Source organism: Papio anubis, chromosome 5 (genome assembly GCF_008728515.1).
Source record: "Papio anubis isolate 15944 chromosome 5, Panubis1.0, whole genome shotgun sequence".
Taxonomy (NCBI): domain Eukaryota; kingdom Metazoa; phylum Chordata; class Mammalia; order Primates; family Cercopithecidae; genus Papio; species Papio anubis.
In genome coordinates this window covers 164,892,750-164,909,587 of record NC_044980.1, presented here as the reverse complement: position 1 = coordinate 164,909,587, position 16,838 = coordinate 164,892,750, and the positions used below count along the sequence as shown (strand labels likewise).

The following is a 16,838-nucleotide window of genomic DNA, read 5'->3' as shown; positions in this document are numbered from 1 at the left end:
CCTTCTCTCCTTTCTTCTTCGCGTCCTCCCTCTCTCCTCCTCCCCTCCCCTCCAGTCCTCCCCCCACCGAGCCCCCTGTGTCCCCTCCCCCGCCTCACCCTCGCCCCGCTGCGCTCGCAGCCCCGCCCTCAGCCAATCAGAGCGCGGCCTCCAGTGGCCCCGCCCTTCCCCGGCGATTCCGGGCGGGCCGGGCCGAGCCCAGGCCGTGGGTGCGGAGGGCGGCGCCGCGGGGCGGGGGCCGATGGGTCCTGGCGGACGGGAGGCGCCGGCGCGGGGCTCGCCTGGACGCGGGTGTGCGGGGCTGTGAGGGGGCGAGGCGGGCGCTGCGGCCCGCCCGGGATGGGCCAGCCCTGGCCTGGCGGGGCTGAGCCGAAGGCGAGGGCGGCGCGCGGGCCAGGCCTGCAGAGCGGGCGGCCCGGGGGCTGAGGTAGAAGTGGGCGCGGAGGAAGGGGCCGAGCCAAGGCGGTGGGTGGAGCGGCGAGGGGGGCGGAGGCTGGGCCGCGGCGGGCGAGCGGAGCGGCGCGCCTGTCCGGAGCTCGGCGGTGGCGCCGGAGGAGGCTGCGGCGGCGGCGGCCCGGACGAGCGTCCGGAGGTGGCGGACGAGGCGCCGGGGGCCCCCATGGGCGGGTGTGTGGGCGCCCAGCACGACTCCTCGGGCAGCCTCAACGAGAACTCGGAGGGCACCGGAGGTAGGTGAGCGCCAGGGGGCAGCCTCGGCCCCCCATTGTTCCCGGCCAGGCCCGGCCACCTGTCCCGACCCCCGCGGGCCCCGCCGGGCCCCCGCGCCCCTTTGTCATCCCCTCTTCCACGTCATTCCCCGCGCTCCGCTTCCGGCTGCCCTGCCGGCCGCGGGGATCGCCCCTTCCCGCCCCAGCTGCGAAGAAAAGTCCTCTGAGCGCCGGGGACGTAGCCCTCGGCCTCGCCGATCGCTCCGCTCGGCTCGGGGAAGTCGGACCCGAAGCTGCCCTTCTGGCCACCTCACTCCCTCTCCAGCCCGTTTAATTATTGAGAAACAGGATGGCGGCGCCGGGGTTGCGGAAAAGCGAATTGATAGCGGGGGGAGGGAGCTTGATGCGTTCTCTCCGACGGGCCCCGCCACATCTTTCCTCACCCTTCCTTGTTCAGTGGAGTTGGCTGGTCTCAGCTTTCCTGAGTTTCAGATGACAGCTGCCCCGGTTGGTTCCATATTGGCCATTTAAACCCGCGAGTTTCTGGAGCTCGGCTGGGGGAGACTCCAGTGGCCGCAGGCATTGTATTAAGGAGGGGAGGGGAAACGGTCTTCCCGGGTAAAACGTGGCTTCTTGCTAGAGCTTGGGGGTGTTAGGCCGGTGTGCTGTCGGGGTGGGCTAATCAAATTCCCATCTGGCTTACGTAGAAGGAAAGTTATGCAGGATAAAAGTACAAATGCAGTTGGACTCTGACTTACCCCAGTAAGATCAGTACTTTAAAAGTTTTCTAACACGGGAACGCACATCTACTTTATAGTAAAGGCGTGCTGAGGATAGGTATTTTAATTCAATCAGTAGTAGTTGTAGTATGGCAGTGTAATAATAAAATTAGTTCTACCTTTATTTGACCTTTGGTTACGTCCATTCTGTAAAATATTTTAGTTATAAACAGCCTTTAGGCAAAGATGATAGCGTTGGTTTGATTTTTGACCTAATGTTAGCCGCCTTAAAATGTGCATGTTTGTAAATTTTTAAATTGTTTGGGTATGGGAGGGTTTACAACTGTTTCTTAGCATACTGACATTTAGACCAGTTGCTTGCCATGTCACTTAAGCTCTCTTCACAAACCATGTACACCTAAGTTTTTTGACTGATGGATTTCCTGGCTTCCATGATGGTTAGCCATGCCACTTTATTAAAATCTATGGGTATCCTGTATGGCTAAATCCTGGGTAAATAACTTGAGAACTCAGTGAAAGTTATCTTGAAAAAGTCCATGAAAATGCTTTATAGTGTATTTTATGTCGTAGCATTATTACTGGCACATTGAGACCCTCAGTGACAACAAAGCAGGAAGATAAAAAGGGCATGATTTAAAACAGCCTTGGGTTAAGGTCAAATTGGGGGTCAAAATGAATCTTCCTCTAATTGTGGTGATCATTAATGGTTCTGAAATATATTAGTATTTGTTATAGCTAGTGTTTGGTTTTAATTAAATTTTTTCACACTCATTTTAATATTGTCAGCATTTTGTTCTTCTCGGTAATGCATGTGGATTAATTTATTTAAGGCTTTTGGTAGTGTGACTTATGACCAGACAGGGATTATTAATATGGGCTTTAAAAAGCGTGAAATCTTAGCTTTGGGTAATTTATTACCAGTGGTATCCAGTTAGATAGCTATAGTATCAGTTTCTTTGAGGACTGAGTTCTCTGGACCATAAGCTGTGCTATACATAAAGTTTAGAAAAAGGAACATCAGCCACCAAACGTCTTTATATTCTTTTGGAGAGAGTGCATGGGCCCTGATGTAACTGGGGTTGGGGAAGAGGCTCTTGGGCTAAAGGATTATTTCTGGAATTTGATTATGGACACTTTTATTCTCCATTATTGTCGTGATAATTAAGAGTTAATTGTGGTTTAGTGAAATTAACTCAGGTGTGTTGCAGGTTAACATATAAAAAAAATTATTGCTTATTAAGTAGATTGTTGGGAAGGGAAAGACTTTTTCCTGAGGGTGTTGGCGCAGATCCCTAGCTTTTCAAACATACTGTGGTAGTGAGTTAGGTTTGGGGGGGTTGTGGGGAGCTTGGTTTGGTTTCTCCAGACAGGTTCTTGCTTTGTCGCCCAAGCTGGAGTGCAGTGGCACAATCACAGCTCACTGCAGCCTTGACCTCCCTGGTACAAGTGATCCTTGTACCTCAGCCCCCCGAGTAACTAGGACCATGAGGTGCATTCCACCACACCCGGCTTATTTTCTTAAAATTTTTAGTAGAGGCGGGTTTTGCCGTGTTTTTAATCTGAATGTATTTGGTTATGAAAATTGTTGTATCAATATGGAGTCTTCACATGCTTCTTATAACGGGTTTAAACTTTTCATGACAGATTTAATTACATTCACCAACCAGGCGGGGTGGCTCATGCCTGTAATCCCAGCACTTTGGGATGCTGAGGCGGGAGGATTGCTTGAGCCCAGGAGTTGGAGACCAGCCCAGGCAACATAGTGAGACTCTGTCTTTAAAAAAATAAACAAAATAATTACATTCACAGGGTTTTGCAAACATCACCATTTTGGAATAGCTTGACCCTTTCTAAATATCAGCCAGCCTTAGTAAGAAAAAGATTTTTTAAAAAGTCTTTTGACCATTTGAAATACTATACTTTCCTTTTTCCCTCTGAATCCATCTCTTACGTATGCAAGTAATTATGTATATATCAATAAAAGCTTCCTCACTAGGTATATTACTTCTTTGAAGGAGTTTGGGAGATTTTTATAAGAGACTGTAGAATGTGGAAGTGGCTTAATTCACATTCTAGGCTTTGCATTATCTGTTGTTTTGGAATTAATTGTTGTATTTTCCTCTGGCGTATACCTTGCCTAAAATTTAGTTTTTGAGCTCCAGCTACTTAGGCTTTTTTTAAATAAAAAAAAAACTTTATTTTTATATTTTGTTATTGAGATAGGGTCTTGCTCTGTCACCCAGGTTGAAGTACTGTGGCATGATTATAGTTTACTGCAGCCTTGAACTCTTGGGCACAGGCAGTCCTCTGGTCTCAGCCACTTGAGTAGTTAGGCTGCTTTTTTTTTTTTTTTTTTTGAGATGCACTCTTGCTGTGTTGCCCAGGCTGGAGTGCAGTGGCACAGTCTCCGCTCACTGCAGCCTCTGCCTCCCAGGTTCAAGAGATTCTCCTACCTCAGCCTCAGGTGTAGCTGGGATTACAGGTGCCCACCACCACGTCCAGCTACTTTTTTTGTATTTTTAGTAGAGACGGGATTTTACCATGTTGGCCTGGCTGGTCTTGAACTCCTGACCTTTAAATAGTCTGCCTGCCTATGCTTTCCAAAGTGTTGGGATTACAGGTGTGAGCCCCTGTGCCCAGCCTGCTTTTTTTTTTTTTTTTTAAATGCCTACTTTTAATCAAGGCAGGTATGTCATAGAAGTTATGTAAGATTATTTAACAGTTCTAAGCTTCCATGCTCCTAGAATTTCCCATTGGTTTGACTTTTTTTTTTTGAGACGTAGTTTCACTCTTGTTGCCCAGGCCAGAGTGCAGTGGCGTGATCTCGGCTCACTGCAACCTCCACCTCCCTGCTTCAAGCAGTTCTGCCTCAGCCTCCCAAGTAGCTGGCATTACAGGCGTGCACCACCATGCCTGGCTAGTTTCATATTTTTAGTGGAGACGGGGTTTCACCTTGTTGGTCAGGCTGGTCTTGAACTCCTGACCTCAAGTGATCCATCCTCCTCGGCCTCCCAAAGTGCTGGGATCACAGGCGTGAGCCACCTTGCCCAGCCTGTTTTGACATTTTTAGACGTTCTGTTTGGTTCTCCATCTTATAATGACGTTGTGATGCTGGAGTCGGCACTTAGGACCTCTAGACAAGCCTTTAGCCATGGCATTTGCTAAGGAATTAAATCCTTTATGATTTTTAAAAATAAATATGTGGGCAGAAAATCCAATAAAATTGTATTAATTGAAGACAGCCAACAAGCTTTTCTTTTTTTCACCTCTTAAATGAAAGTATAGTGATGTACAAAGTAACTTCTCACCTTCTGAGTGTGTCATTTATTTTGTACATTCAGTGCTGTCCTAAGAGAATTGACCGTGGTGGTCACAAGTTTTCAGGTTTACGGAGAACAACTGAATGCTGGACATTCATTCCTTTAGTAGTCTGTATTCCAGAATGTCTTGAGAACATCACGGAGTTCTTTCAGATACCTTATAGCAACCTTACAGACACCTACTCAATGAGTAACAATGGTTTTTGATAGCATCTACCATTTATCCAGTATTTATTATATAACAGGTCCTAACAACCCTATGAGGTGAATAGTATCTCTGTTTCACAGAGAAAGATTGAAGCCTAGAGCTATTATTCGGTTAGAGCAAAAATAATTTTGTTCCTTGCCATTACTTTTAATGGCAAAAACTGCAATTACTTTTGCGCCAACCTTTAATAACTTGCTCATCATCACATAGCTTATAACTGGCAGGCAGAGCTTAAACCCAGAGCTGCTATAAAGAATGCTAGTTTTCTGTTTTTCCCTAGTTTACTTTTTTAAAATTGTGGCAAAATTGGCCAGGCCCAGTAGCTCACGCCTGTAATCCCACCACATTGGGAAGCCAGTGCAGGCAGATCACTTGAGGTCGGGAGTTCAAGACCAGCCTGGCCAACATGGAGAAACCCCATCTCTACTGAAAATACAAAAATTAGCTGGAAATGGTGGCAAGTGCCTGTAATCCCAGCTACTCAGGAGGCTAAGGCAGGAGAATTGCTTGAACATGGGAGGCAGAGGTTGCAGTGAGCCAGGATCACGCCATTGCACTCCAGCCTGGGTGACAGAGCGAGACTCCATCTCAAAATAAATAAAAATAAAATTGTGGCAAAACGTATAACAGAATTACCATCTCAACCATTTTTAAATGTATAATTCAGTGATATTGATTATATTCACAAAGTTATATGGTGTAGAATCATGTAATATTTGCTTTTGTTTGTGGTTTAATTACCATAATGTCTCCCGTGTTCATCCTGTGGTAGCATCTATCCTTTTTATGGCTAAATAATATTCCATTGTATGTATATACCGCTTTTTTTTTTTTTTTTTTCTCCATAAGGCAGAGGCCCGCTCTATCGCCCAGGCTGGAATGCAATGGTGCCATTCCATTGCAGCTCACTGCAACCTCCACCTCCCAGGTTCAAGCGATTCTCCTGTCTCAGCCTTCCGAGTAGCTGGGATTACAGGCACGCACCACCACACCTGGCTAATTGTTTTTTTGTGTTTTTAGTAGAGATGGGGTTTCACCATGTTGGCCAGGCTGGTCTCGAACTCCTGCCCATGTATATACCACTTTTTTTTTTATCCATTCATCTGTTGATGGACATTTGGGCTGCTTCCACATTTTGGTGTGAATGATGCCGCTCTGAACTTTGGTGTACAAGTATCTGTTTTCAGTCTCTGTTTCCGGTTCTTTCAGCTGTATAGGAGTGGAATTGATGGATCATATAGTAATTCTGTGTTTACCTTTTTGAAAAATTACCAGATTATTTTCTACCACTTATTCTTACCAGCAATGTATGATGGTTCCAGTTTCTCTGTATTTTCACCATCACTTCTTATATTCCATTTTTTAAATTACAGCAATTCTGAAGTAGTATCTTGTAGTTTGATTTGCATTTTCCTGATGAGTAGTGGTGTTGAGCACCTCTTTTCATGTCCATTTATACATCTTCCCTGGAAAAATATTTATTTATGCTCTTTGCTCATTTTTTGAGTTGTTTCGTTTTTTTTTTTTTTTTTTTTTTTTGAGTTGTAAGAGTTTTATGTATCTTGGATATTGAACCCTTATCAAATATATGATTTGCAGATGTTTTCCCCCATTCTGTGAGTTGTCTTTTCATTCTCTTGATGGTGTCTTTTCATGTACAAAGGTTTGTTGTTGTTGTTGTTTTTTAATAGACTCTTGCTCTATTACCCATGGTGGAGTGCAGTGGTGTAATCATGGCCTACTGCAGCCTCAACCTCCTGGGCTTAGCCAATCTTCCTGGTTCAGCCTCCTGAGTAACTGGGACCACAGGTGTGCACTACCACAGCCAGCTAATTTTTAAATTTTTTGTATAGACAGGGTCCTCCTGTGTTGTTGAGGCTGGTCTCAAACTCCCGGGCTTAAGTGATCCTCCTTCCTTGACCTCCCAAAATGCTGGGATTACAGGCATGAGCCACCGTGCATCACCTGAAGTTTGTAATTTTAATGATGTCCGATTTATCTATTTTTTCTTCTGTTGCTTGTGCTTTTAGTTTCAGTTTTAAATATGAAGTAACCTTTCACTGATGTATATAGAATAGAGCTATAGCCAATTAATTTGCAAATCTCACAGCTAACATTTGCTTTCTCAACAAGAAGTAGAAAACTTTTATTTCCTCTGTCTGATCTGATGGATCTGATGAAAGGTTATTAGCAGTGAAATGGTTCATAAAAGTCGACAATTCAGTTAACAGGGTAGCTAAAAAAGAAAAAAAGTTGACAAAAGTAATTAATGAATGTACTTCGTCTTTTTGTTCCCTTTTTTTTTTTTTTTTTTTTTGAGACAGAATCTGCTCCATCACCCAGGCTGGAGTACAGTGGCATGATCTTGGCTCACTGCAGTCTCAGCCTCCCAGGTTGAAGCGATTCTCCTGCCTCAGCCTCCCAAGTAGCTGGGATTACAAGTGCGCACCACCACGCCTGGCTAATTTTTGTATGTTTAGTAGAGACAGGGTTTCACTATCTCGAGACAGGATCTCGAACTCCTGACCTCAAGTGATCCCCCACCTCAGCCTCTGAAAGTGCTGGAATTACAGGTGTGAGCCACTGTGTCCGGCCATTTGTTTCCTTTTTTTGTCTTCTCCCTTCCCTCCCTTCTCTCCCCCTTTCTCTTTCTTCCCTCTTTCCCTCCCTCCCTTTCTTTGTCTCTCCACCCCAATAATGAACCTTAAAAATGAAAGCATCTGTCCTAAGAGAACATAATGCAACTGGCCCACGTGTACGGGGTCAGAAGGCTTGGGGGACTGATCTTCGTCCCAGTTGATTATCTAGCTCAGTTTGTAAACTGATAGTACGTGAGTCACATCCAGTCAACAAACATGCTTTATTTGGCCTGTATAATGTTTTTAAAATCATACCAGATAGAAGAATTATTATGAAGTAAAGCTTGGAAGTGGTTGTAAATAATACATGCATGGGGTAATGGTTGATAAAGTGGCTGCTTTGGCTTGAGCAGTGCGTGTGAGAGAAAATGATAGAGAAACTGGACAGGTATTGAGTAGGATGTTACTGTGGACTCTTGAAGAGCTTATCATCTGATGAAAAGAGTGTACTGACTGCTAAATATCATTCACTAAATATTAGTTGAACCACTGTTATGTACTAATTACTGGGATTACAACAGAGGGAAAAAATCTCTGCCCTCAAAGGAATTTACAGTCTAGTACTTTGCTGCTCAAAAAGTTTTGTCTCTGGATCAGCAATATTGGCATCACCTTGGCAGCATGTTAGAAGTTCAGAGCCTCAAACCCCACCTTAGACCTACAGAATCTGCATTTTCACAAGATTCTCAAGTGATTTCCTATGTACATTAATGTTTGAGAAGCACTGGTATAGGATTGCCTAAAGTGGGAAGAGACTAGGGCAAGGAACCCATCAGGGAAAAAATAGCATGAGTTGGTGATTTATTGGATGTAGGGATACAGAAGAGAAAAAGAGAAGTAAAATAATACGATGTTTATGAACCTGAGTGACCAGGAATATTGAGGTAGCTTGGCAGGTTTTGGGGAATAAGAAAGATATCTGGGAGAAGCCCTGGTTTAGCATTCAGTATATGTTAAGGTATAGGTGACAAAAGAATGTTTAAGTGGAGTCACCATTTAGTGTGGCATGGAAATTTAGATAGGGAACTCCTAGATGCTTAGGCTATGATCGTGGATTTTGGGATCAGCTGGGGTGAGTTGACTGAAGGTGTAAAAGTGAATGACTGCCAATAAGTAAGTGAAAGAGGAGACGAATACTAAGAATTGAGTCATGAGAGTTTCATAAAGGGTGAAGCAATAAGAAAATCACCTCTAATCAGACCTGACACATAGTAAGTAGGTACTTAGTATACTGAATTTTGTTGAATTGGGAAATAGGGAAGCAGGTTTCTGCTTGTAAAACTAATCTGGTTGCATTTAGAACATCATTCTTGTAATTTCAGAAAATAATTTGGTTCAGTAACTTGGTTCTAGCTATGGTGTGATATAGTTTGACTGTGTTCCCACCCAAAACTCATCCTGAATTGTAGTTTTCATAATCTCCACGTGTCATAGGAGAGACCCAGTGGGAGGTAATTGAATCATGGGGGTGGTTACCTCCATGCTGTTCTTGTGATAGTGAGTGAGTTCTCACAAGATCTGGTTTTATAAGGGACTTTTCCCCATTTCGCTTGGCACTTCTTCCTCCTGCCATGTGAACAAGGACGTGTTTGCTGCCCCTTCTACCGTGATTGTAAGTTTCCTGAGGCCTCCCCAGCCCTACGGAACTGTGAGTCAATTAAACCTCTTTCCTTTATAAATTACCCAGTCTCAGGCAGTTCTTTATAGTAGCATGAGAATGGACTAATACATGATGTTTGCAAAAATTCTAGCTGTAGTTTGTTACTCATATCCTAAAACAAGGTAGATTTCTTGGGTATGCAATTCCAGAATATACCAGTAGCCCTTTTGAGGTTGGTGTGGTTCAGGACAAACACATTCTCTATAAGACTTTCTTCACCAAGAATGTCGTGTGTACTTCTTTCTTATGTATTTTCAGTGTCCATTATATTCTACACATCATCTAACTGGTTTATTGAATTTTCTTATGCTTCTGTTCTTTGGGTTGTGCCAATAGTAAAGAGTAAAACAGCCGGGTGCAGTGGGTGACACCTGTAATCCCAGCACTTTGGGAGGCTGAGGTTGGCAGATCATGAGGTCAGGAGATCAAGACCATCCTGGCCAACATGGTGAAACCTTGTCTCTAGTAAAAATACAAAAGTTAGCTAGGCGTGGTTGCATGTGCCTATAGTCCTAGCTACTCAGGAGGCTGAGGCAGGATAATCGCTTGAACCTGGGAGGTGGAGGTTGCAGTTAGCTGAGATTGCGCCACTGTATTCCAAGCCTGGCGACACAGTGAGACTCCATCTCAAAAAAAAAAAAAAAAGGTAAAGCAAAATTGAGCATGAGGAGGACTAAAGATTTAGTCTCCTTTTACGCCTAGTGTGACAGTGGAAGTAAAAATCCTTCGTATTTTCTGGGTCGGTGGACTCCGGGGCGTTATGAGAGAGGTGTCTAAAATTTCATACCACTTTGGCAAGAGACTTGTAGGATATTTACTTGATAGAAAGCAGAAGGCAGCAAATTTTACTAGGGATAAGTGGAGTTGTGGGGAGGGGACCAAAAGGAAAATGGGCAGCAAGAAGACACAGGTTGAAAATACAGTGGTACTCTGGGTAGGCAGGTCTGTCAGGTATGGGAACTTAATATATAGGTCAAGGAAGCTACAGTTGGAAAATATTGGACATGGGGAGAGCTGAATCCTCTTTGGGAAAAGTTTTAGCATTAGTGTTTACATTAAAAACTGACATGGGCCATTGTAGCTGCTCCCTGATCATCTACCTTCCATTGGGCTAGTCCCACTCCATTTTCAATTTTCTATCAATAAAGGATTGGAATTTATGTTGGAAGTTTTTTTTGTTTTGTTTTGTTTTTGAGAGGGAGTCTGTTGCCCAGGCTGGAGTGCAGTGGTAGGATCTTGGCTCACTGCAACCTCTGCCTCCCAGGTTCAAGCAATTCTCCTGCCTCAGCCTCTGAAATAGCTGGGATTACAGGCGCCTGCCACCATGCCTGGCTAATTTTTGTATTTTTAGTAGAGATGGGGTTTTACCACGTTGGCCAGGCTGGTCTCGAACTCCTAACCTCAGGTGATCCGCCCGCCTCGGCCTCCCAAAGTGCTGGGATTACAGGTGTGAGCCGCCGTGCCCAGCCAGAAGGCATTTTAAAAGAAGAATCTTGCAGTGAACATTATGTGAGGATTTTTTTCATCTCTAATTTAAATTTATTTAGGAATCAGTTATTAGTGCTGCATTTTATGGACAGAAACTTTAATCCATTAGACATGATAGCAATTTTTATTCTTCTGACTTTTGATAGCCCTAGTCTATAATGCCTCTTCTTTGGACAGATTTTAATAGATGGGTTTTATTTTTAAATCTGCCTGATTTTCTTACTGTATATGCAAAGCTGTGGCAGTACCTTGTTAGTACTACTTTACCCAGGTGAGTCCTCTAATGAGAATGATTATTGAGTATTAAATCACTAGTAACAAAATTTTGCCTTTACATTGATGCATTTATCTCTTGTGGCTTTTGACCAAAGCACATTCTTACCTTGTTGCAGGAAAACATTAGGTTTATTTAGTTTACGCAACATGATCAAATTAACTGGACATGATCAATTTGCTGATTTAATGATTCTCATTTTTTCCTTACTGCAGACCACCTGAGTGGTTATCTTCATTTGGGGGGCTACTGCACCTGATTCTCCTCATGCCCCTCCTCATCCCTCGCATCTTTCCGCTTCTTATCTGGCAGAACTAGGCTGTCAGCAAGCTTTTTCTTGAGTCACTGGTAATTCAAGGACCATAGGCTGAGACTTTACTAATGCATATGTACTTAAAGATGCATGTGTGTTGGCCAGGAACAATCAGCGTGTATTTGTCTTGCATCAGCTACTTTGACATGCCATCAGCAAGAATCGAGTTTGGTTTTTAATATATCCGTATATTGAGCTGAGCAGTTAAATACTGCTGAGTGTACATTGGGTGTTGTAATGCCATATTTTTGCATGTTTGCAGTGAAACTTAGAAGTTTCCATTATTGCTGTTTTCTGAAGTGGAATTTCTGTTGAAGTTAGACATCTAAGAAAAATGAAATATTTACATGTGAAAATCATTCTAAATGAATTTTATTTGAGTGTGAGGTCATAATTATATTTACATTTGCTCAAAACTTGACTAAGTAATTAATTAGTGACTATTGGGCTTTTCTGATTGAGTTCTTACCCTCACAGTAAAACCTTTAATTTTTTTTTGCATTTATTGTAGTGGGCTTTTAGGTATAAGCAAGGTCAGACTATTTCTTTGCATTGGTTCGTAGTTTCCATGCTTGTGGGCTATGTGACAATATCAAGGGAGTGGAGTAACAAATAGTTCAGTTCATTTAGTTATGAATCTGCCTTCAACTTAGGGCAGGCCCTTTATTTCTTCAGTGAGTTAAGATGCTTCTTCCTGAAACTTTAAAAAATAGTCTCCATCATTCCAACTCCCAGCACTTGACCCTAGCTGTAATTAGAGATACAAATAAGACCTGCTGTGTGATATTAAGTACCTTATGGCCTACTGGCGGAATCATGCATTTAGGTAGAACTTAGGTAAAGTTTAAAAAGTCTCTACAGCAATCAATATATTATATAAGTTCAAGGAGGAGTGGGGAGCAGGGTCAGAAAGCGTCACTGAAACAGTAATACAAGAACTTGGTCTTGTTTTTGTTTTTTGAGATGGAGTCTAGCTCTGTCGCCCAGGCTGGAGTGCAGTGACGCGATCTCAGCTCACTGCAAGCTCTGCCTCCCGGGGTCACACCAGTCTCCTGCCTCAGCCTCCCGAGTAGCTGGGACTACAGGTGCCCACCACCATGCCCGGCTATTTTTTGTATTTTTAGTAGAGACGGGGTTTCACTGTGTTAGCCAGGATGGTCTTGATCTTCTGACCTTGTGATCCACCTGCCTCGGCCTCCCAAAGTGCTGGGATTACAGGTGTGAGCTACCTCACCCAGCCCAAGAAGTTGGTGTTAAAAGAGGATTAGATGAAGAAAAGGCAGAGAAGGGCATCATTCTGTATGTAGAGGAAATTACTTGTACAGAGAGAGCATAAAAAAAAAACGTAGCATTTAGGTGGATTGCTAAGAAGCTTGTAGAGGAGATAGGTGAAATGCGAAGTTATTAAGATATGTTATTAGATTTGGGAAGGCAGGATTGCCATAATCAGACCAAGTTGTGAGACTATATTATAGGTGATATTAGTTAAGTAGTTTAAAATTTTTGTTTTTTGTGCTTCTAACAGACAGTTCCCATGTAATGCTGCATTTTGCAAGGTTATTTTATATAAAATTCTAATGTACTAAGTTATTATAGTCTAACAGATTTTTATTCTGTTACAATTTTAATGCTACAGGTTGGACACCCCTAATCCAAAATTAGAGGATTTCAGGTTTTCAGATTAGGGATACTCACTTACTATGTGTGCTGCAAGTATTCAAATCTGAAAAACTCTAAAATTCTAGGCTGGGCACGGTGGCTCATGCCTGTAATCCCAGCACTTTGGGAGGCTGAGGTGGGCGGATCATGAGGTCAGGAGATCGAGACCATCCTGGTGAACATGGTGAAACCCCGTCTTTTACTAAAATACAAAAAAATTAGATTGGCGTGGTGGTGGGCGCCTGTAGTCCCAGCTACTCGGGAGGCTGAGGCAAGGGAATCTCTTGAACCCGGGAGGCAGAGGTTGAAGAGCCGAGGTCACGCCATTGCACTCCAGCCTGGGCAACAAGAGCAAAACTCCATCTCAAAAAAAAAAAAATCTAAAATTCTAAATACTTCTAGTTTCAGAACTTTTGAATAAGAGCTACTCAATCTGTGTTATCACAGATTAAGCATAAGAAATGTATTTAAATTAAAAATTAGGGCAGGTGGTGGCTGTGCCTATAGTCCCAGCTACTTGTGAGGCTGAGGTGGGAGGATCTGTTTGAGCCCATGAGTTCAAAGCTGCAATGAGCCGTGATTGTGCCATTGCACTCCAGCCTGGGTGACAGAGCAAGACTCTCTCTCTTTTTTTTTTTTTTAATTGAGACAGTCTTGCTCTGTCGCCCAGGCTGGAGTGCAATGATGCAATCTTGGCTCACTGCAACTTTTGCCTCCTGGGTTCAAACGATTCTCCTGCCTCAGCCTCCTGAGTAGCTGGGATTACAGGTGTGCACCACCACGCCCAGCTAATTTTTTGTATTTTTAGTAGAGACGGGGTTTCACCACGTTGGCCGAGCTGGTCTGGAACTCCTGACCTCGTGATCTGCCTGCCTCAGCCTCCCAAAGTGCTGGGATTACAGGCGTGAGCCACCGTGCCTGGCCTACCCTGACTCTTAAAAAAATGTGTTTAACTTTTTTTTTACATGCACTTGTATGTTTGTTACAGAATCAGTCTGAGTCTCTTAAGTCCCAATTTTCTGGCATATGGAAAGAATTTGGTCTAAGATTCTTCAAAGCACTTGGGTTTTAATCTTGTTATGGAAAGAGGCCTCCATTAGCTGTGTTTGACTCAATTTCTTTCATTGTTGAAAGGAGTGGATGGATTAGACCATCTTTACCAAGGTTACATCCAATTCGTTTTTACAAACTTTTAATTTTTTTTTTTTTTTTTTTTACTTTTTTGAGACAGGGCCTCATTCTGTTGCCCAGACTGGAGCGCAGTGGTGCGATCTCGGCTCACTGCAACCTTAGCCTCCCGAGGAGCTAGGATTACAGGTGCACGCCCACTACCACCCGGCTAATTTTTGTATTTTTCGTAGAAATGGGGTTTCACCATGTCAGCCAGGCTGGTCTCCAACTCCTAACCTCAAACGATGCACCCGCCTTGGCCTCCCAAAGTGCTGGGATTACAGGCATGAGCCACCCCACCCTGCCCAAACTTTTTAAATGACAATTTTCAAACATACTGAAAAGTTGGAAGACTCTAGTACAGAAACACTTGAACGCCTGTCACCTATATTAAACAAATGATATTTTGTCATATTTATATATCTTTTTTGATATATATTCCTTTGTATATCTTTTTTTTGCACTTAACTGTTTGAAAGTAAATATAGACATCATGACACTTCAACATGAATCTCTTAAAAATAAAGCTGTTCTCCTACGTAACCACAGTACCATTATCACTACTAAGAAGGATTAACTATTATATCTTCATGTCCTCTGAGATCGGGTCCATAGTCCAGATCCCTTAATTGTCCTCAAAATGTCTTTTTTTTTTTTTGAGGGTGGTCTCATCTGTCATGAGGCGGCTGGAGTGCAGTGGCAGGATCTCCAGCCCACTGCAAGTTCCGCCGAGGGTTCACGCCATTCTCCTACCTCAGCCTCCCGATGGCGGGGCTATGGCGCCACGCCACCCGCAGCCGGCTAGTTTTTGTATTTTTATTCAGAGCCGGGGTTTCGCGATAGCCAGGATGGTCTGGATCTCAGTTCGTGATCCGCCGTCGGCCTCCCAAAGATGCTGGGATTGGCGTGAGCCACCCGGCCTTGACCCAAATGGTGGCGGGCTGTGATCCAACTACCGAGGAAGGCAGAGGCAGGAAAGATAAGTGAACCGGAAGACGCAGTGACGAAGTTGACCACTGCACTCCAGCCTGGTACAGGCGTCTCAAAAAAAAAAACTTTTATAGCTGGGATTTTCCCCCAATCAGATCTTATCAGCATTTAGACATTGCATTTGTCACTTCAGTCTTTTAAAATCCAGAACTACTCCTCCTCTTCATCCCTATGACATTTTCTCTTTTTAAGATGGGATCTCACTCTGTTGCCCAGGCTGGAGTGTAGTGGCATAATCTCGGTTCACTGCAACCTCTGACTCCCGGGTTCAAGCAATTCTTCTGCCTCAGCCTCCCAAGTAGCTGGGGAATACAGGCGCACCACCACGCCCAGCTAATTTTTGTATTTTTTGGTGGAGACAAGGTTTTACCATGTTGGTCAGGCTAGTCTTGAACTCCTGACCTCAAGTGGTCTGCCGTGCCCGACCGACATTGATTTTTTGAAGAGTCTCGTAGAATGTACCACAATCTGGATTTGTCTGAATGTGGCCTTGTATCATTTGATGTGTGCTGTAGCCTCTGTTTTCCCTGGAAATTAGGTAGATTTAATTCTACAGAGGATGGTTTAACTCTTTTCCAGGCTACAGTAGATCCACACTCTTCCCACTTCTCTTTTTCTGTGTTCCAACTAGGATAATCTTTCATTATTGACCAACTCTGAGCCTTTTTCTCATTTTTCTACCCATAAATAATCTTGCCATTTTCTGAACTTCCTTAATACTATTCTTATAGTACTTATCCTCCCCACTCTATTTAAAAAAAAAAAAAAATTTCTATCATGGCTGTTTTTATACATTACTTATCTTCACACAATGTAAGCTGCATTGGACCTGGGGCAGAGTACTGGTTCTCTCATAATGCTTTAGGCTCAATTATCATTTGTGTGGAACACATCTTTGACTTTTTAATGGCATTGGAAAGAAAATAATATGCCCTTAATAGAAGGCTTTCTTAGTTCTAGAACAGGAGCTTTGTTAAATCGGACCATATAGTGTAATGAAAAGATCTGGGAGTCAGAAGAACCCTTGAGTGCTAGTTCCTCTCATCTTCCATTTCTTTGTGACCTTAAACAAGTCAATTGACTTCCCAGCTTTCGTTTTTAAGTATGGTAGATGAAATCAGTAGATTCAGACGTTAACATGGAATCTTCTTTTTTTAAAATCTGACATTGAACACTAACATATCAGCCTCACTATTTGATTTCTTTATATTTTATTTTGATGGTATGGAATCAGTAAAGTCCTGGTACACAAAAAAATTTTTAAACCTGATTTAGAGTCTCATAAAGTTCTGTAGGAGATTTTAAGTTTGAATCACCAGCATCATCAGCTGTACTCAGAAGTTAAACACATCATGTCAAGCAGTGTTATGATTTAAGTTATATTTTCTCTGAGTATTTTTGTTTACTTTATGTTGATGAGAGCATATACTTAGCAGATGCATCTGAGCTTGCTGTGACATTTAGTGGAACCTAGACATCCATGTACTGTGTTAATGTGCTCACTTGTACAGTTTTACAGGACTGGATGTATACACCATGCAGACCTGTGGTTTTCCCAGTCAGTAACACATTTGCAGGAAGTTTCCCAAATTTCATATATTCGTAAAGATGACAAGAGAAACTTCATTCCAGTGCCTTTACAATCATTTTGACCTGGTGGCATAAGCTAACGTGTCTCATGATGGTCTTCATATTAGAAACTTAACATT

General features: G+C 43.1%; 1 protein-coding gene across 1 annotated transcript in view; it reads left to right on the top strand.

Moving 5' to 3' along the window:
• The first annotated feature begins 225 nt into the window (after positions 1–225).
• Positions 226–16,838, top strand: part of UBTD2 (ubiquitin domain containing 2) — a 71,749-nt gene continuing 55,136 nt past the window's right edge. The window contains exon 1 of the mRNA XM_003900521.4: positions 226–689. Coding sequence (XP_003900570.1) covers positions 620–689 — 70 coding nt within the window. The 5' untranslated portion in view covers positions 226–619. The remainder of the gene's footprint in view (positions 690–16,838) is intronic.